We start from the raw sequence: 21,335 nt of genomic DNA, 5'->3' as shown, positions 1-21,335 counted from the left end.
TGGCCTGGCCTACAGTGAGCTCCCTGTGTTAAGCACCATCACACATCTGGTTTTAGTGGCCAACATGATACGCAGTCCTAATGGCAACAGTGGCACTTGCGATACTGCTGCCTCAGACCCAGAAGCAGTGGTGCCACTGGAGAGATCTGGTGGTTGCACTAGCATTGTTTCCATATTTATTCTCATTGTTGTGAATGAGACAACCTGCAGTGATGCTGCTGGTTCTCTACAGCATCAGTACTGTTACTGGGTCTGCAGCAGCGGCACCACAAGTCCCACTACTGACATCGCCATTAGGACTATGCATTATGTCAGCCACTGTATTTTACCACGGTGTGGTTAGCAATGGTGGTGCCTACTTCTAACCAACCCCCCTGTATACAGAAAGCCAATGTGATATTAATATTATGCAATGACTAAGCACCCAGATGACACAGAGACACATTTTATTTATTTATTTATTTATATCTATGTAACTGGGAACTGTTGTTGAAAAGCAGTATATAAATATTTGTCGTATTCGTATTTTCCACAATATCCTGGGATGGGGTGTTGGCAGTGGCGTAGCTATAACTGAGTGGATGGGTTCAAAGAACCCGGGCCCTCCAGCTCCAGAGGGCCCCCCAGCTCCACTCCTCCCTATTTTCTCCATTATTCCCTCTCTCAGAGGGGCTGCCAGGGAGAGGGGCAAACATAGGCCCCCTCTCCCCTAGCTACACCCCTGGGTGGTGGCATTTGTCCCTGTGGTGTGCTTCCTTAAAAAATCACCATGGGGCAAGTTGGTCTTCTGTGTTGTCAGATCTGATGAGTCAAATTATACCACATTCTACCAGAACTGGATTACTTGAATCAGCTGCAGAAGGGTGATACATAAAGTGTGCACACAAGATGCTCATTTCTCCATGAGGCTGCAGGCACCACTGAATGTATAGGTTGCCAGCCACTATGGCACAAACAATAATCTTATCCAGCCTTATTGCCCAAACTGTTTGAGCTGGCAGATTGCTAAGACTAGGACTGCATATGACTCACGTTGTTTTAATTTTAATAACAGCTTTTCCACTGCACACCTTGCAAAACAGTTATTTGCTGTTGCCACCTGTATTGGGTTTACAAAACCCAAGAAGGAAATTAACTTTTGTTGGGTTTCCTCTTCTCTATGATCAACTGAAGGGCCAAGGTCCCTCCTCCTAAAGAGATCTGATATCATTACATTTACAATGCATTGGCATATCTTATGCATTGGTCTCTAGGATTTTTAAACTTGCTAATGCAGCATACATTACATGATTACTGTTGAAAACTGGCGGGAATTTCCCTGCTGGCACTTCTAATTTTAATTGATAAAACAGACTTGGGTTTGTAAGTAAAGTGTGGAATTATAATCCTTATAGAGATGGGTTTCAGCAGCACAGGAAGGCTCTGGGCAACTTTCCTCAGTAAAATTATGCTAATGAACTCAGTCCTATGCCATAGCACTCTCTACTGTAAAATCTGTCCTCTAATTCATTTGCTATTAGGGAATGTGGGTCCCCACCACACACTGGCATTATCCACCTGACACACACTACTAGGGACGAAGTAGTGCACAAAACCGCAAAGGGTGATTTGGTTCAAGTCCAAACCAAATGCAAACTGAACCATCTGGTCTGTGAGCTAGTTTTTGAACTGGCAGCAGTCCGGTCCGAACCGGGTCAACCCAGTGTTGAAACGGGTCAACCCAGTGTGACCCAGTTTGGCCACTTGTAAAGGAGAATCTGGCAAGAGTTGAGAAAGGCGGGTGGGGGCAGGTAGGAGGTTACCTTATGTGCAGTGGTGGCAGCGTGGCTCCTTGGCGGTGATGGCAGGCTGGCAGTGGGTCCCCTAAGCCCCGCCAGTGTTCCCCCCATCAGCCTAGGTTGAACTGGTCTCCCGTCAGCCCGGACTGATAGGGGGGCACCGGCGGGTCCTAGGGTAGCCACTGCCACCTAGGAGTCATGTGCCACAGCAGCACATATGGTAACTTCCTGCCTGTCTCCACCCACACTTTTTCAGTGCCCCTGATGCTTGTAAAGGGGAATCCTTACTGGATTCCCCTTTCCAAGCATCCAAATCGGTTGGACCATATTGAACCAACCGGTTTGGCTTGAACTCAGACCAGCCACCCTTCCTGGAGGGCCAGTCTGGTTTGAGCTCAAATTGGTCGAACTGGGCCAAACCAGTTCGCACACCCCTACACTCTACCTCTGCCAATGGCAACCCATCTTTTTCCTGAACTGTAGTATTCATTGCAATTCAGATTCAGTCATTTCTTAAGACAATTGAAAGTTCAGTTCAATTATATGGCCATTTCATGATGCAGATAGTGCAGTAATATTCACTATTTTTCAAGCGGGTGCCACCTTGGCAAAAAGTCTTCAGTGTGAGAGACATTTTCCACTGTGCTGATCTCCACATAGTTCAGCGCTTTTCTCAGTGCTGGGAGGGCCCTTTAAGAGAAAGCTCTTGGAGGAAAGCACTGGGAAGGGCTATACTTCAGATCATTCTGTGCACACCTTCCAGGATGGTGCAGGGGCTCAAGCGGGCTCCATTTCCCTTAAGGGAGCCTCACTGGCACTGGCCAAAGCACAGCACTGCATGATGGGAATGGTCACCTCTGAATGGTGCCAGGGGGACTGTGCAGAGTATTCAGTTTTGGCCAAAGCTTTGCACAGGCCCAATAAACTGGTTGGACCATGCCAAACTGTTTTGATCTGAGCCACACATATGGTTGATGGGGGCCACTGCCGAGCCTTACAATGAACACTGAGGTAGTCTTAAGGACTCTAGTCTTAAGGACTCAGTCACATTTTTGTTCTGAAATTAAGCAAGGGAGTTACTTGGGACATTTCTGCACTATATGTTGTTGTACTTAAATTCATCCTGAACTGGGAGGAATGAACATTTACTTAGTGGTCCTTGTTCAGGACAAGTCTAGATGGCTATTTCAGGGAAGATATTGCATTGCTTCATGGCTTCTGGTCCATCATGTTTTGCTGGTGGGCCATTGGCCACATTACTGACAAGGATTGGTACAGAATCAGCCCATCCCAAATGGATGGGCCCCATTCATTCATTCAAACTCCTTAGATACCGCCTCCTCCAAAGCTTCTAGGCAGTGAACAACAGAAATACCAACAACAACCAATTAAAGAAAGAATTACCAAACGGCAAATGCCTGGTGAAACAGGTGTGTCTTAAGAAGGGCTTTAAAAGCAGCCAGGGAGGGGGCTGAACGAACCTGGGGTGGGAAGAGTGTTCCAAAGAATCCCCATTATAGCCAGCCTTCAGCCATAGGGCTGGTTGAAGGCCTATTTCAGGCAAAGGGTTTGGGGCAACTCTTGAATATCAGTGGCAAATTTGGAATATTGTCCAAAATTAGCTGCTCTTGGCCTCAGGCCCACCAGATCTTGTGGCAGCAGGGGAAGTGCCTCTATGAAGGAGAAGGTGGTGCCACCCTAGAGCAGCTGCTTAAGGGAGGCTTGTCATAATGCACATTCTCACCGTCACCTTGGGGGAAGACGCTTCCCTGTTGCTGCAGGCCAATATAAGGAACACAGGACTGTGGGGAGGGATTCCCGGCCTAACCTTTTCATCTCTAACAGTAAAAAGAAAAAAGAAAGAAAAGAGGTAAGAATAATTTAACTTCCTATTGTGGTTGTGGGGACATAGTGGGTGGTGGGGACCTTCCTACAGTGTTGTGAAGAGCAAGGAAGCTGTGGCCTGGAAATCCCCTATAACTGTGTGGTGAGCGACATTTCCATACCAATATGACCCCATATGTGTACCCACTGTATATCCTACCTGATCTGTGGTGTGGAGGCGAACAGACTGGGTTGGGAATGAATACTGATCTATATGTCCAGAGTGCACAGAACAAAATATTCACATAAACACATTTTATACGTAAAAACAAAGTGTAAATGGTTCACACACTGGTTTTTTCCAGGAGTAATTATGCTGCTAGAGTACACCAGTCTTAACTACTTTCTGTTTGCTCATACTTCACTGTTTGTTTTTTTAAATAAACATTTCAAAATACATTACTAGCCAAGTTTTGTACCTCTGCTTCCCACTGGAAAACAATAGGTTGACAACTAACCCATAGCCCTTGTTCAGATTAAGAGAGACAGAAAGAAAAACAATAGGAGAAAATGGATACACTTGTCCCACTCTAGTCTGTGACCAGATAGGTAGAAGTAATAATAATAATAGAAGTAATAAAGTCATTTTTAGCAGTTTCTGCAAAGCAGAGTTTGGGGCAGAAGTAACCTTTGCTGGACATAGTGACTTCCGGAGATACAATATGCAGACTTTATAGTGGCAGGGGCAATTCCAGTAGGACTTGCTTGTCGTAAATGATGGGGGTTATAGTACTGGACATTTAGAGGGGAAAAGAACAACTTTGAGCCCATAGCATGAATTCTGATATAGAGGATTTGAGATTCCAAGCATGGAATCCTCCTTTGCAGCTCACAAGGGGATGAAGCAATTTGGCGGAAGCTGCTCAGCTGCCCCTATATGTCCTTTCCAGCAAATATTGTGAGTGAGACGGGATCCAAGGCAGAGGAATGAGAGGAGTCAGTACTGTGCATGGCTGCAGAGCAGTGTTCCCTCTAACAGGGATTCCCAGATGTTGTTGACTACAACTCCCAGCATTCCCAGCTACAATGGCTTTTGCTTGGGGATTATGGGAGTTGTAGTCCATGACATTTGGGAATCCCTGTTAGAGGGAACACTGTTGCAGAGTATTTCCCCTCTGAGGTGTGCCTGGCCAGTCATATGAAAATATGAAGCTACCTTATATCAAATCTTCGGTCCATCTACTTCAGTATTGTTTACACTGGCAGGTAGTGACTCTCAAGGGTTCATTTCCCCAGCCCTACCAGGAGATGCCAGGGATCATTGACCTTCTGCATGCCAAGCAGAAATGCTCTACCACTGAGCTTTGGCCCAGTCCCTAAACCCCAGCACCTGCCCAGTGCTGACCCAGACACTCCTCTGCCTCAGCCGCTACCTTGTGATCCATTCTGGAAGGGTGTGGAAAACCTCTTTTTTCTAGGTCAGTTTCAGGGGTGGCCTCTACCAGCATGTTGCACATCTTCACATCTTGCCATTGTTCTTTTGATTGTGTTATAACTAGGAAGAGGCTGGGGGAAAGCACACTGTCCACTGATATATTTCATTTGCAATTTTAATTGGTGTTTCAGAGACAAAGAGGCAATGACAGAGTTAGAAAATGGAATATTTATCCTCTCCCCTTTTCCTCAACCATTCGCCCACTCCACTTGCTTTAGTCTCCCGGGATGTTTTGAGTTATGCAGCATGGAGATCAGCCACTTCAAAACAAAGAGCTTCTTATTTTTTGAAACCTCTCTTGCATCAAAGATTATCCCCCACATCCTCCCCCCACCCCCACCCCCTAGCTGAAGCAATGCTGACCTAGCATAAAGCCTTCTAGCTATGGTAGACTGGTATACAAAGGAGTTTTTTTCTTTCTTTTTTTGTCTTTTCTTTTTTTCCTCTTAATTTTTTTTTACAAAAAAACAGAAAAAGCAGGAATTTCCTCACCCTCCCTCTTCCTTTTTTTTAAACATTATTCACAAAAGTTTACAAAATAGCCTTGAAATTAAGCTCTTGGGTTGAGATCCAATCCACTCTCTGCCCCATGTTGCTAATGGATTCAAAGAAGCATTCATTGTTTTGAGGATCAGTATTGTTATTTGTGATTCCAAAAGGTTTGCCTTCCCTTCATCTCTGCCTTCCACTGAGCTGGTCCCTAGGAGGCAAACCATGCAGCCTGCAAGAAGAGGCTTTGTGAATTTGGTTCAAGATTCTTAATGGCAATACACACGCACACACAAAGAAAACCCCAAAGGGAAAGGCCTTTTTGTATTTCCAAGGGACCAGCAATTCGCTGAGGAAAATAGTACGTTGGTAATGGGCTGGGGGGAAGACGAGCCTCTGGTTGTCTGTAAGGAGCAGAGGGATGTTCAGATTTCGGTTCATGCTATCTACTCTGGACACTGCCTGTCTTTGCAGGAGCTCTTCCTTCACAGCAGTGGATTATCTGTCTTGGCATGGAGGACAATCTGCTTGGCCAATATGGTGATTTGGGTGGGTAGGGGACATACCAGGCCTTTGTCCTCTCCATCCTCCATGCTTATTGTTGTCACGGTTGAGCATTTCCCCCCTCATTTATATTTGGTAATTTTTTTAAAAAAAAACTTCCACCAGATCTTCTCACCCACCCTCCCTGGGGAAAAAAACCCAGTTTTCAAGAGTCCAGCGGTGCTGCTTGTGCCTCCACAGCTAGGAGCTTCTCGCTCTTTCTCCCTTGATCCCAGTGTTTGACAAAGGGGGGGTATACTACGCGCACTGAAGAGGAGCCTGTTTTCCATGGCATGCAGGTCTCATGGCTCCCAGCCTGTGGCTTGAAAGAGCCCAGACCATAGTTGCCTATGAGGCTGATGGACAGCAACAACATGCAGAGAGACAGCACCATCAGGACACTTTGCCTGCTTTCTAGGCACCGGTACTGAACCTCTTTAGTCCTGGCACTGACACAGGCCACCTTGCTCTGCAAGTCTACAAAGGCTATGTGAAGGCAGGCCCAGTATTCGGTGCTGTGGTGCAGTCGTGTGATGTTGTACATATGAGTGCCTGTTGGGATGCGGGCCACATTCGTCATGTCCAAGCTGGGGCTGAAACTGGACCAAGTAAGGTTAGAGGCAACTGTATTGAGATGAGGTTTCCAGGCAACCAGGATGTGATAGGCCTGGACTTCCTTCACCAGCAGCTCCAGGGTGTCCTCGCTGAAGGGGAAAGAACTGTTCACCATCAAGCTAATGCTTCTGGTATCAGCGCCAATGAGATTTTGAGCCATACATGTGTAGAGCCCAGCCTCCTGCGCTGTAATCTTGCGGATTTCTATTGTCCCTTCAGGGTACACTTTATACTTTCCATCATCTGTGTAGGGCATCAGCTTGAGACCTGATGGTGTGACCCAGTAGATTTCTGGTTCTGGTTCTGCTAGAGCCCTGCAGTGGAGAGAGATATCTTCACCATCCGCTACCTCTAAATGTGAAGGAAAGCTTTTGTCAGAGATGAGGGGCAGGCACCTGTCCGTCATTTCTCTGAAAGGGACATCTCGGATGTGCTTTCTCTTCAGGTCTGGAGGCTCGGCACATAATGTGGACTGTGGCTCAATAAAGCGTATGTGGTTCTCGGTACTGTTGACCCAGCGGATGACACAGTCACAGCGGATGGGGTTGCTATGGATGCTGATCTCCTGCAGATTGGGAAGGGATTCCAGTGTCTGCTTGTGCAAGGCACTTAGGGCATTGTTGTTGAGCATGAGGGTCTCCATCTGAGGGAGGTGGTGGAAAGCACTGGGGTGGATGTAGGATAGTTTGGGGTTATTGGTCACATCCAGTTTGGTCAATTCAGGCAGGTTGATCAAGGCAAACTTGTCAATGGAAACCAGCTCCTCCATGTTGTTGAGTCCCAATTCCTTGAGATGCAGCATATTTGTGAAGTCACTCTGCTTAATCCTCTGAAGTGGGTTTTTGTTCAAATCCAAGAATTTAAGACCAGGGACTTGCTGCAATGCTCGCTTGGGGACGTTGACTAGCTTGTTATCATAGAAAGACAGACTCTCCAGACTTTTTAGGCCTTCTAATGCATAATCTGAAATCTCTTTCAGGTTCATTCCAGCCAGAACCAAACTCCTCAGATTTGATAGGGCCCTGAAGTTCATATCCAAAATGGCATCTACTTTGTTGCCTCCAATCATGAGGATCTCCAGACTGGGCAGTACTTGGAACCAGCGGCTGTCAACTGTCCTCAGGAAGTTTGAGTTGAGGTGGAGCCGAAGGAGGCTTCCAAGGCCAAAGAAGGCTTTAGGGGAGATCCTGCGTATTTGATTGTGGTTAAGATACAGCTCCTGGAGATTAGCCAGGCCTGAAAAGCTATTATCAGGCAGTTCAGCAAGTTGATTCTCTTCCAGGTGAAAGCTGAGCAAATGGGGCATGTTCTTCAGGCTGAAGTCCAAAATGTCAGAGAAGCTGTTCTGTGACAGATCTAGCTCTGTCAGGTTTTTCAGATAGTCTAGCTCACTCTGCTCAACCTTGACAATATTGTTGCTTTGCAAGAGAAGGATCTGTGTCCCCTCTGGCAAGCTTTCAGGCACTGTGGAGATGAACAAATCATTACAGTCAACTGTGGCTGCTTCTCTGTACACCGACCTGGGTGTGTACCATGGCCTGATTTGGCAGACACACTGTAGTGGACATTTGACCTTCCAGGGCACAACAGGAATTGCAGTGGTGGTTGCCACACAGATGAGAAGCAAATTCAGTTGGAAGTGTCTCATTTTCAACTGGCAAGTCCAACTTCCATGCAAGGCAAAAGCTTTTACAGGACACATTTGGAACTCAACATGGACAAAACCAGAACCAGGTAAGAGCAGACAGCAAACAGCAACTGCTCTTCCACCTCTGGGAGCTTCCACAGATGTTATTGTTCCCGAGGGAGGGTGCTATGCTCTGGGTTGGAGGCTTCCTCAGCTGAAGTGGTCATAATGTGCAAAGCGGCACTCGTCTGTCTAATCAGAGCTTCTCCTTTTTCTCCTCCAGAAGTGATTCATTTTTTCGTTTCCTTGCATTGTTGATACTTCTCCTTATGATTGTGCCTGAAAGAGATAAAACAAGGCGTCTGGTGTGAGAAAAGAAATGTATTGCTAGCAACTCATTGAAGACAAAAGATTAACATGATTACAGTTAGTATAAAGGTACAGGCAGTGGGGTCAGGTGGGATTCTTTCACAGGTTAAAACTATGTGAAAATTGGACTAATCAGTTTGTTGTTGTGCTTGGTTTTAATTGTCTGTCAGCAGAAATGGGGTAATAATTGTTCTTCCACCCATGTCTATCTTATGTGCTTAGATGAGAATGTTCTTAGGAACATTGCTACCAACTTCACGCAGGCCTTAATTAAAAAAACCTCTTTAAATTAAGAAACCTCCAGGCTTTGTAAACATTCAAGTCTGGCTGCAAACTTTCACTCAATCTTAGCTTGCGATCAACTAGCTAAAAACCACTGATTCAGAGATTTGCAAGCTCTTTTGTTCATTCAGGACTCAAATAAATGAAGCCTTCAAAGCAGGGTAGATAAAAATTAGTGATTTTTAAACAATTTTTAAAAAGATTGAAAATAAAACGGATGTTTCCCTTTGTTAACGTGCTTTTTGTAAAAGAAAAGAAAAAAGAAAAGAGCCAGTAGCATTGATTTAAGACATGCATATCCTCAACTGTTCCTATTTACCAAGGACAGTCCCTATTTCCTGGTACTTGTCCCAGGTAAAACCAATCACCAATATGATGTGCAGCATTGCACCTCTGGAAAGCTGAGTCCCAGGGCTGCTGTGGACTTGCAAGACAGCCTTAATGCTGGTCAGAATAGGTGGATGTGCTGGCAATATGCTGCAGTTCCCTTCATTCACAACAATCTAATGCATTGGTAATACATTCTGACTTTCTAGCAGCCCTGGGTCTCAGTGTTATGCGTTTGATGCTGTGTAGCATGTGGGCTGCTGTCCTTATTTTATCCCTATGTTTGCATTTTGGAGACTGCCTTGCTGTTTATTACACATGAAAGTAAATGCTCACAAATGAACACTAAGGCACCAAGCCACGCATAGCCTGACATGTCATACGCTGTAGATGTTGTAGATTTGTTGACGACATATAATAGGATAATTATACTTTTCTACTATATCTTTTCCAAGAGAACAGTCCCTTCTTGGCATTAAATCTGACTGAGGAGAGGCTGCTACAGAGTCAATTTATGCATCCATACAGCAGGAAGTGCGGGATATACAATGTAAAAAAAAATAAAATAAAATAAAAATAATTTTTGAAAAAAGCATGATGGGAGTGGACTTATCCCAGTGTGGGCAATAATCAAATACTGTCTGCTTGAAACAGATTTTTTAGATTGGATTGAAGAGGTTAAATTCAGAAGTGTATAAACAAACAGTCAAATAAAAATGTTTGAGGATGTAGGACTGAATAATATGGCTCAGACCACTGTTTGCCAAACCACTGTTTGTGCTAACCATAACATAATCCAAATGATGGTCTGTGCTTCCAAACATACAGGCACACATAACATTTAGGGTTGTTTCTCTGGTTTCATTGCCTGCTTAGCAGTTTGGTTTCTAGGCATAGTGACCTCCAGAAGTGGAACCATTACTCCAAACTTTGGCCCCATTCACACAGAACATCAAACTGCGGGCAGACGAGCATGAGGTTAATTTTTGTAACCATGAATTGCATTGCAGATGTTTGTTCAACCATAGCCCAGCAACCTCTGGTTTCAGGGCAGGGGAGCCACTCCCTCTTCCTGGTCCATCAAGGCTGCGTTCCAGCAAGCTCCACAGTGCTTGCATCGCCAGACTGTGGGCAAGGTGTCAGAAAGTCTGCAGGGCAGCAGTCATGGGCCACGATTTTCAAGGGGGCAGGCTGAGTGTGATTGTGCCCTTTTTGAAACGGACCTCCTGCCCTTGGCAGGGAAAGGGCATTTAAATCCCTTTAAATGGCATTTAAGCCCTTCTCCTGACAGCAATTGCACCGCTGCCCTTGTAGTAGCCCCACAGCAAAACAGTCTCACAGAAGCACAATTACTGGTTCCGGGGGGATGCAGAGGGGCATGGAGAAAGAGGGGTGGGGCAAGTGTTTTGAGAGGCGGCCAGTGAGAAGTGTGGCAGGCATGGAGTGGCCATGTTCCTGGGTGGTTCTGGGCTGCCCTCTCTATGATTTTGGTTCCAGAAACAGCACAAAACCCATCTGTGTTCAGACATAATGCTGCCACCTTCAAGCCTCAGGTCAGAGCAGTGAAACCCACTACAAACCAAAGGTTCAAATTGGAGTTTAGTGAAGGAAACTGCAGGTCACTTTTGCTGAGAAACCGCAGCTTCATGCATTCAGACATATACAAAATCCAACTTCTCTCCATTCAACTCTGGTTTGTTGTTACATGCAAAATGGGCCTTAAGGAAGCATAAACATCATTTGCAATCCCATTTCAAGGCATGATTTTTCTTTCTGGTTTACTAGTCCGTCACAAACCATAGTTTATTAGTGTGGATATCTCACTAAAATATAGTTAAGTTCCCATAACAATGTTTTCCATTCCTTAACCACCATAACTTGCCACAATGTTTGAACTGAGCTTTATACAAGAAGGAAAGCAAAAACTGGAGAGTGATTAATACAGTAAAGTAAATTATTCAGTCTGACCCGGCAGAAACGGAAGAGAGGAGGTATATGCATACACTACACTTCTTTAGGAGCTGAGAAGCATGCACATATGTGCGCGTGCACACACACACGCTGCTCAGTGTAGACTGCAAGCAAGAGCTCCATTGGCAGTCTGTGAGTAACGCACTGAGTTATTCCACTGGCAGCTTACTCAGAGAGAGACCTCCTGCCTGAAAGAAACATGTCATCCTTTGGAAAATCATGTTGCCAACTGATACTCTGTTCCTGCCTTCAGAACACTGTCCTGTGATTATTCTCACAGACATTTTCCCTGAGAAGGGAGGAAGGAATAGGACTATTGTAAAAAGGATTTCTTTCCCATTTGCTAACTGACATTCATGGATTTCACACAAGAGACAATCTTCCAGACTCAGACGTGCACCTAGAAAAGTGGCATGCCAGAGAGCAGGCTGTTCTAGAACAGGCATAGAAATAGTCATATTAAAGGCAATACACTTTTGCCTAGATTTCCTGTGGGATCTGCTCCAGATCCTTAAGGAAATGTAAGATATTTTTTTCACGTTACGAGGATAATATATTTTTCCTTAGCCTGATTGATTTAAGGAAGAAGAAACATCTGTAGAGTGCGAGAAAAATAATGAAGGTCCATCAAAAGGGCTGTGAACATCTATGTGGCCAACCCCTTCTTTATTTCTGCTTCTCTGGGGAACTACAATAAAATCAAAGACCTTGCAGAACACAGAGGCATAAATGTAAAGGATCAATTTTGGTGCATGGACCACAACAAGGAAGTGGCATATAATCTTTATCCAGATGCCCTTTATAGAGTGAGCATAGAGCCTGTAACTATATTGGCTTTGAAAAGCTGTAGCATTGTTCATTTAATTTTTTCTGGAGCACATGACAGGTAAAAAATCACATGCTCACACTTCATTTATGATTTATAGGTTCAAATCAATAATGGTTATTATTTATAACATAGGTCATCACAATTTAAAATCACAATGTGAACAGAGGAAATTGAAGCCTTACATTGCAGAGCAGAATTTCATTGGTAGTTGTAACCTTGTTTTGTTTTTCAAATCACAGGGCAATTCTGACTTTAGTTCAGGCTGTTTTCAGAACCTACAGAATTAAGTGAAGAAAAGATATTTAGAAAAATCTGGAGATGTTTCCATTTGGGCATAGGCATGTAAAGTGAAGCACAAAGGAAAGACATCTTCAAGGAACTATTCTTTACCATTCATCCTCAAGGCCAACTGTGGACCCCTTGGGGGAAATCTTTCTTTTAGGTAGGGCGATCATCCCATGGACAAGTAAGGGCTGTTTTCTTCCATTAGGTAGAACTAGGTCTACAAGAGGTCCAAGTGTTTGGCCAATAGAGGATCAGGGAAAGCTGCCTCTGCTTTCTATCATCAGTGACACTGGACAAGTGTTTAGGAACATAGGAAGCTGCCGTATAATGAGTCAGACCATTTGTCTATCTAGCTCAGTATTGTCTACACAGACTGGCAATGGCTTCTCCAAGGTCGCAGGCAGGAATCTCTCTCAGCCCTATCTTGGAGAAGCCAGGAAGGGAACTTGGAACCAACCTTCTGATCTTCCCAGAGTGGCTCCATCCCCTGAGGGGAATATCTTGCAGTGCTCACACTTCAAGTCTCCCATTCAAATGCAACCAGGGCAGACCTGCTTAGCTAGGGGGACAAGTCATGCTTGCAATCTGACAAGAAGAGACCATTCTACTACTTCTACTACAAAGATATATATACTGCTTTTCAACAAAAGTTCCCAAAGTGCTTTACACAGAGAAACAAAAATCAATCAATCAATCAATAAAGATGGATCCCTGTCCCCAAAGGGCTCACAATCTAAAAAAGAAACAAAAGATAGACACCAGCAACAGGAACTGGGGATGGATAGGGCCAGCCAATTGCTCCCCTCCTGCTAAATAAAGAGAATCACCACTTTTAAAAGGTGCGTCTTTGCTCAGTTCACAGGGGATAACACTCATACTACATTCTCTTGTAGTACAGGTGTGACTACTCATTGCTCATGTGAATGCTCATAGGTAAGCATGATGGAAATGCTACAGTCAGCCCCACAAATGCTACAGTCAGCCCCACAAAGTCTTTTGTTTTGGCAGTCCTAGTGACCCTGCTAAGTTCTGTTGCTCTGTGTGGTGAGCTTCCATCAACAGCTTTGTTGCAGAGGAGAGATGGGGCTGGAGGAAGAGGGGGGAGTTGTTCTAACAATCCAGTGTGCAAGATGACACTTGTCTGTCACTCCCAATTAATCATTCTATGCTTATCACTCATTATTACTGATTCTTTTTCTGCCATTCATTGTTAACAGCCACATAGCATATGGGTCAGTCAATTCCTGTTATGGATTTAGCAATTTTACCTAATAGAGGAGCTGCAGAGGTAATTAGTGGATGGCCTAAGGCTAGTCCCTGCCCTCCTGAACTCCTTTGGACTGGGTTTCTGTTTCAGGTTTCTGTGTTGCTTATTTGTTATTTACAGTTATAGGTCCATCAAGATCCATCTCCTTTTTGTTCTAGCTCTTAATCAGGTTGCCACCTATTCTCTGGCAGATCTCATTTACCTTTAAGTGCTGCATGGCAGGCAGAAAATCAACAGGTGGAGCTCTCCTCTAGTTCTGCATCTCTTTGCTGTGGGGGGGGGGGAGTTGCATGAAGGTGCTAAAGGCATAGGAACTTGCCAGTGGGGGTGGGGGTATGTGGGGTGGAAATGGCAAAGTATTTGAAGATCTCAATATCTAACTATGGCATTCCACACTTAGTACCTAACACCAACCTCTTCTGTCCAGTTTTTCAAAAGCCATTCTGCAAACAGAGAAAATGAAGGCCAGTCTATACAAGACTGATGAACAAGACACAAAGTAAACCTGTTTCTTGACTGTACTGCTTCCGATAGCAGGTGAGGGCTTTCACAGGATGAACACTCCCCCATACACAAAAAGAACTACACTCATAGAAATAGAAATCTTTTGCACATAGAAAACTAGCATGGTACACCTAATAATGTACCGTGTGAGTGCTTGGTGCATTACTGGGACCCCGCTCCCCCTCGAGTGTGCCCACCACGGCTGCTCACAGCCACAGCAGACACACAACCACAGAAATGAGGGTAAGAGAGCACTCACTCCCTTAACCTCATTTAATGAGGAGGCTACATAGATGGGTTTGCTGCCGTGTAGATGCCAGGATCGGGCACAATCCCAGTGGTTCACACGAGCAAGCACAATCAGGCTTGGCTCCCTTAGCCTGGTTTTGCTCGCTCATGTGAATAGCCTCATACTCTGTGTGAGTATGTGTATGTGTGTGTATTTCCCCCCCCCTCTACATCCTCTCCCTTTATCTTCCTATGGTTTCACACCTTTGTGTTCAGCAGTCCTGCCACAGCAGCACATTCAACATGGGTCCCATGTAGCATAAAAAAGGAGCTCATATTCTTACCCAAATGAATTCAAGTAATTTTAAAGCATATGTAGGAAGCTGCCAGATACTGCGTCAGACCACGGGCACATCTATGTCTATCCTGATTGGCAGCAGTTCTCCAGTTATTTCTCAGGCTGGAGATGCCAGGGATTGAACCTGGGCCCTTTGACATGCAAAGCAGGTGCTCTGCCACTGAGCTACAGCCCCTCCCTCCCTCAAGAGCTACTCTGATTTTTTCACATTCCTAGAAACAGTAAAAAAATAATTGGGGAGTATGGAGAAGAGCAGTGGAAATAATGGGCAAGTCAACCAGTCCATCCCGATGAGCACTTTAAAAAGTGCAGGTTGCTGTGGCTGTGCCCAGGGGCAGAGCCAACATTGGGCGAATGGGTTCAAAGAACCTGGGCCTCCTCCACCAGGGGCTGCGTCTCGTGGCCCCAGACATGGGGTCGTTTGGGACCGAAATTGGCCCACGCTGGGCTGTAGCGACTCTCCCTGCCTTTTAAAGGCTGCGCAGCCCCGTTTGAGAGGGAGACCATGCCCCTGCACCTGACATCAAACACAGGGGTGTGGCTAGCTGGCCCCCTGCATCTGACATCAGACATGGGGCGGGCAGAGGCCCACATTGGTGGCTGAACATGGGCTGCCGCCAGGCTCCCTCCACTCCTGCTTGTGCCACTTACACTGCATGCTCTGAACAAGGTGTACATGATCTGTGAAGACAGACTGCTAGAGAACAACCTCATGCCACTAGACTGCTAACAAACATACACATAAGCTGTTGCACATTATTCAGTAGTGTGGCTCACAGAAGCATCTTGTTCAATAGCAGCAGCTGCTAAAGTCTATTTGCCCCAGAATGCTGTCAGTTAGCTATATAAGTGCAGAAGTCTCCATGGCACCTAGGTCACTACACAAATCTGTTTCTCGCACTTTCTGCACTTCTCCATTCTCCCATCTCACAAAAGTGGGATCATCACTCTGGCATCCTTTAGAATGAAGTGAAATACACTGAAAACTGTGATGCTGTAATGATATTACAGGTCTTCCGAGCACATATGCACCAACCTACACAGACTCACACTCTCATGCTCAGCCCAGTTCTTGGATGCAAAACCCACTGAGTGGAACTTCAGCCCAGTTTCTCCTACATTCATGGTATAGTCACCAATATGTGAATGTTTATTCATCATTTTCACACAATAAACATTTTGTCTGCATATTCCTCCACATGGCAGGACCTGAGACTTCCTATACCCCAGAAATCCACTACGATTCTTTAGGGCATCCATACTCAGGAATAAGTCCCACTGAACACAGTAAGGCATTTCACACAGTGAGCCCTTTCTTATGATCGTGTGAGAGGGCTTCAAGGCAGGTGGCGCTTACTTCCCCCCGCCGCCACAGATGATGTTCTGTTGCTTGGTGGGAGTGCGCTCCGTGTTCCCACATGATAAGCCCTGCTCCGTGCAGCATGGAGCAGGGCGGATTGATCTGAGGCTGGGACACATTGTCCCGGCCTCTGTGAATCCCACAATGCAATGCACAGCACACACGTTGCATTGGGAAATTTCCCCCAGGAGACGGGCACACTAGGCGCCCATCTCTGTGACCACTGGAACTAAACATCGTCCTGGTAAACACATCAGCAGATAGCCTGGGGTAACGGAGCACTTGCTCCTTTAACCTCGGCTAACAGGTGGGGTAAACAGCGGGATTTGACGCTGGCCTGCTGGGATTGGTCATGATCCTGGTAGTTCTCATGCACAGTCTAACCCATTCTAATCACTAGCCCAGGTTAGGCTGCACATGAGAACAGCCTCAGTGATTAGTAGGGTAGGAGACACCTACTGTAACTTGGGAGCTGTGTGTGCTCTGCATATATGATCGTCTGCAAGTGGGAAGCAAGGTCAGAAACACCTTCTCTTACAGGGGCGTAGCTATAACTGAGCGAAAGGGTTCAAAGAACACGGGCCCCAAACTCCTGAGGGCCCTCCAGCTCCACCCCTCCCTATTTTCTTCATTATCTCCCTCCCTCTGGGGTGTCGCCAGAGAGAGGGATGAACACGGGCCCCCCTCTCTCCTAGCTACGCCCCTGTTCTGTTATTGTGTGGTGAGCAGCAGCCGGGTCGGAGTGTACCCAGTTGCTGAATGAAGTAGGAGGGAACGCCCTCCGACCCAGCTGCTGCTTACCACACAATCATGGAAAGAGCCTCCAACCTTGTTTGCCCCTTGCAGACAATCAAATATCAGGAGGGTGTGCACAGCTCCCAAACTATGATAGTAGGCATCTCCGACCCTAGTAATGATTGTGTGAACCGCCCTGGTAAGCCTTTTGTCTAAAGTAAGTATCACCATGATCAGGCATCAAATCTCTTTTTAGCACATGGAGTTGGAGATGCATTCAAAAGAAAGAGTCACAACATGAAAAAAACAAGTATAATTACAGAGGACATCAAGCCCACTTCCCTGCTAAAACTCATATATTTGGAAGAAAGTCCTGTTGGTTTAAATGGCACTGTCTTTTCCTTCTAGGACCAGGATGCTAGCATGGCAGTATTATAGTGATAAATCGAGCAAGGCCCTAAAGATACTTCCTTTTCCTTTTGGGAGCTCATTATGCGCCACTGTCCCTAGAAATCAGCTGGAAGTTTTCCTAATGCCTCTTAAATAGGATTTAATGTAGTTTCCATGAGATGACTGCATCTCTTTATTTAATCATCCTGCTATTGTGGGACCTGGGCAGTCACACGGGAGCCCAAATGCACCTACCGAGAGGTCGTTAAATTTCAATCTGTTTTCTTTGCAATGGGCTAAATGTGTATGCAGCACAATCATCAACTGGTTCACTGAGAGAACGAGATCTTTAATTACAAAGCAACTGTGGGCAGGTGGGATTGTAGGAGCTTGTTTGTGAAAGGCTGAAAATAAAAATGTTAAATTCTGTTATTATAAAGGTATTAATCTGGGCAATAGCAGGTGGCTGCCTAGATAAACACAGAAAGCACACCAGATGGACCAAGAGGCTGCCCCTGCTATCCATCTAAAGCAGGCCTGCTCAACTTAGGCCCCCCAGCTGTTTTTGGACTACAACTCCCATAATTCTCAGCCACAGCAGCCAATAGCCAGGGATTATGGGAATTGTAGGCCAACATCTGCAGGAGGGCCGAAGTTGAGCAGGCCTGATCTAAAGGATCAAGCCCTGCAAAGTGTTTAACACCTATTGCAAAGTATTAGCACCTGAATGTCTTTGTGAAGCATCTCATAATGTGGAGACTGCTTGGTAAGTAGAAGCAGGGCCTCAGCAGAATCAGGCTGTTAAATAGCACAGCACGCCCCTAGGATACTTTCTGCACCCTGAAATAAACAAGGCGGCCACATTCAGTACAGGATAAGGTTCCTCCCTATGCGTTCCCCACAGATAGACAGAAAATGCATGGTGGTGGTTGGATTTATATGCCACCTTTCATACAAAATCTCAAAGTGGTGTTCAACACAAATTAACCATACAAATAATAAAACCAACCATTGAAAGAATTAAACAGCCATGTCAAACAGCAACCACAGCATAAAGCATCCACCACATAACCCACAAAGGACCAAAGGCTTATGTGAATAGGAGAGTCTTCACTTGCTCACGAAAGGCAACACTTGCTCACTGGGGAGTGACCCTCCCCAGGAAGGGCATTCCATAATGTTAGGACAAAAGCCAAGAAGGCTTGTCCCTGTGGAGCAGCAAGGGCAAAGGGAGCCCTTGTTTTCATGGGTGAGCCTCCCCCAGTGGCGGCATGCCACCTTGTGGCAGCATGGCCCCCCTGTGGTGGCACATACCCCTGCTCACCATTGGCAAGGCGCACCCCCTGCTCACCATCGGTAGTGATTTGCTGCCACTTGACATCTTCTGCTGTTTCTGGTGCCTTGCCAGCGTTGCCCTCCACCTGCCCGCCACCACTTGCTAAGCAGTTGGCGGGCCGCTCAGAAGCTAGAAGGGCCCCATTCCTCTCTCCAGAGAAGAATGGGGCCTTCATGCTTCTGAGCAGCCTACCATCCGTCTGGGAATGGAGGGCCCAGATGCGACCTGATGCAGACATAGGGAGTGTGCGTGTTCTACGTTCCCTGCAGGGCCCATCCAGCATCTGCCCCTCCAGATGGATGGCCAGTAGTGGTGGGTGGCAGGAGCTGCAATGCAGGCAGCAGACGAGGGGCAGAGGTGAATGGAGGGGCCATGGCGGCATCCCTGATGGCCCCAGCACCCCTGGTGTTCTGTGAACATGGTGGGATACTGCTAGCTCCACCACTGGCTGAGGCATCTCCAGATTACGCCGGCAGAATCATATAGGGGCTAAGCATATGATCAGTCCAATGTCACTGCAGTTAACATAGCACCAGCCCCTTTTTGCAGGCCTTGCTCCTGTATCGTTTACAATAGGCAGGCATATAAAAAAATTGCTACTGCCTGCAAGAAAATGCTTCAATTCCTGTATGTCAGGCTGCTAAGGAGTCTAGGGGCGGGGGGGAATCAATTAAAAGGTGCCAGCTCTATCTATAAGAACAAATTGCAATACCTATATACAACCATATATACATATATGCAAACATTTTGCAGATCTAGCCATTCCCCACATGTTGCTTTCCTGATGACCCAGGATCTTCATTGCAGTTCTTCCCAGCCTCCACTATCCTATTTTTGGGCACTCATTACTTTCCATTTAAATCCATAGATTTCAATTAGTATTTCTTTTTTGTTCTCCCTGCTCTCTTGCAACTAATTTCCAATGAGAAAAAGAGAACAAGACACCTGTATCTTTAAGAGAGGCGCTGCAGAAGGAATGACAAGAGGTGCAACTTTTTAAATGGTGCTTTCCAGATGGCAACTTGAAATTGCTTCGCGACATATAGGCTTGGTGTGCATCTGTACAATCTGGGTTTTGTCTTGCATATGGGAAGAGCAAGGTGTCGTTCACTCAGCCACAGCCTGTATTCAGATCTTAGCTTGACGTTTCAGGTTTAGAGCATTGTATGTGCATCAGAAAATAGTATTATTATTATTTATTATTTATTCCATTTCTATACCGCCCTTCCAAAAATGGCTCAGGGAGGTTTACACAGAGAAATAACAAATAAGATGGATCCCTGTCCCCAAAGAGCTCACAATCTAAAAAGAAACGTAAGATAGATACCAGCAACAGTCACTGGAGGTACTGTGCTGGGGGTTGATAGGGCCAGTTACTTTCCCCCTGCTAAATAAAGAGAATCACCACGTTAAAAGGTGCCTCTTTGCCAAGTTAGCAGGGGTTCGCTGATTTCGATTTAGTTGATTTCAATTTAGTCGCTGATTTCTTTTGTTTTGAAAACAGTTTGCAGGCTTGCTGAGTTTGATTGATTGATTAAGTGCTGTCAAGTCGGTGTCAACTCTTAGTGACCACATAGATAGATTCTCTCCAGTTGCTGAGTTTACTCAGAAGTAAATGATTTAGTTCAATGGGCTTCCTCCTGAGTAGGAGTGCATAGGATTGCAGCTGTAGAAGTGTGGCTTGAACAGAGGCAGACTATTCTCCCCTCTTTTGGTTGCAATAGCCAATTGTTTCTTGGGGGTGGGCAAGAGGACAGTGCAAATTCACCAAAGGTGAATTCATGTCATGTCACCTCCCCCCTGCCCGCCTCAGGGAAGCGCCAGCAGGGGTTTGCTTCCTTTCCTCCTCTTTTCTCTCGCTCTCTCAAAGTGGGATGAAGAGGTGTAAAATCCCAGAGGTGTAAAATCCCACAGCTAACTCTAACTGGCTCCAAAACGTTAGGGTTAGCCATAGGATTTTACACCACTTCCTCCTGCGCAGTCTGGAAATCACCCTGGTATGAAAAGCTGACCAGCCAAAATTCCTTCTATACACAGCTGGTGTATCGAAGAGAAGAACCTTGCCTTTCTTTGTATGTGGTCACACACTATTTTCAGCACCCCACTTCACTGTTCCCTCTAAGGCATGTGCATGTGCGCACGCTCACAAGTTTTTGGATGTCCACTCGGTTCATTTTAGATCCTGCTTTAGGTTGAATCAGGAAGGCCCCATTCTGAATGAACATGCGCACACACTGCCTTGCTACTGCCACTCAGAACAAAACTCATTCTGCACAGAGATGAAAAAAATTAGAGGGACCACTGCCCCACTTCCCTGTTATACGTCCCGACAATATTTATGCTGATATGCATTGTGAGCAGTTCCACAGACTAGACTGCCCAAGGGAAGTTGAGGGACGGAGTATCGTGCTTTGAACTTTTCCACCCCAACGTTTCCAAATGATGTCTGCTCTATTATCCTCTAGCTGGATGTTGAACAAAGACCCATCCCTCTAGAAAGAAGCACTACAGAACAATCAAGAAGCTTATTAAAAAATAAGCCCACACATTATCAGGGCTTCTTAACTCTGTGCTTTGTTCTAACTAGCCACAGCAGGGAAGCATGACTGTTCACAGGAGCAGCACAGTTAAACTCATTAGTTGTGCATTCCGTGTTCATCGCACAAGATAATTGTTGGAGGCTTCAGCACTTTACAGGTGCTCTGAAGTTGCAGCTAATAGAT

The 21,335-nt window shown here is 45.8% G+C and overlaps 1 protein-coding gene across 5 annotated transcripts in view; it reads right to left on the bottom strand.

Moving 5' to 3' along the window:
- Positions 1-440: 440 nt before the first annotated feature.
- The window catches only part of LRRN2 (leucine rich repeat neuronal 2), a 238,674-nt gene continuing 217,779 nt past the window's right edge, over positions 441-21,335 (bottom strand). For 4 of the 5 annotated variants that reach the window (XM_053246802.1, XM_053246799.1, XM_053246803.1 and 1 more), the window contains 2 exons: positions 12,332-12,424; positions 441-8,710 (listed from right to left, as the gene is read on the bottom strand). In XM_053246802.1, the coding sequence (XP_053102777.1) occupies positions 6,296-8,446 (2,151 nt within the window). In that variant the 5' untranslated portion in view covers positions 8,447-8,710; positions 12,332-12,424 and the 3' untranslated portion in view covers positions 441-6,295. The remainder of the gene's footprint in view (positions 8,711-12,331; positions 12,425-21,335) is intronic. The other variant, XM_053246801.1, reaches the window with a different exon arrangement.

Source organism: Hemicordylus capensis, chromosome 4 (genome assembly GCF_027244095.1).
Source record: "Hemicordylus capensis ecotype Gifberg chromosome 4, rHemCap1.1.pri, whole genome shotgun sequence".
NCBI classification, from domain to species: Eukaryota; Metazoa; Chordata; class Lepidosauria; order Squamata; family Cordylidae; genus Hemicordylus; species Hemicordylus capensis.
The sequence above is the reverse complement of the archived record's forward strand: the minus strand, read 5'-3'. Positions and strand labels throughout refer to the sequence as shown.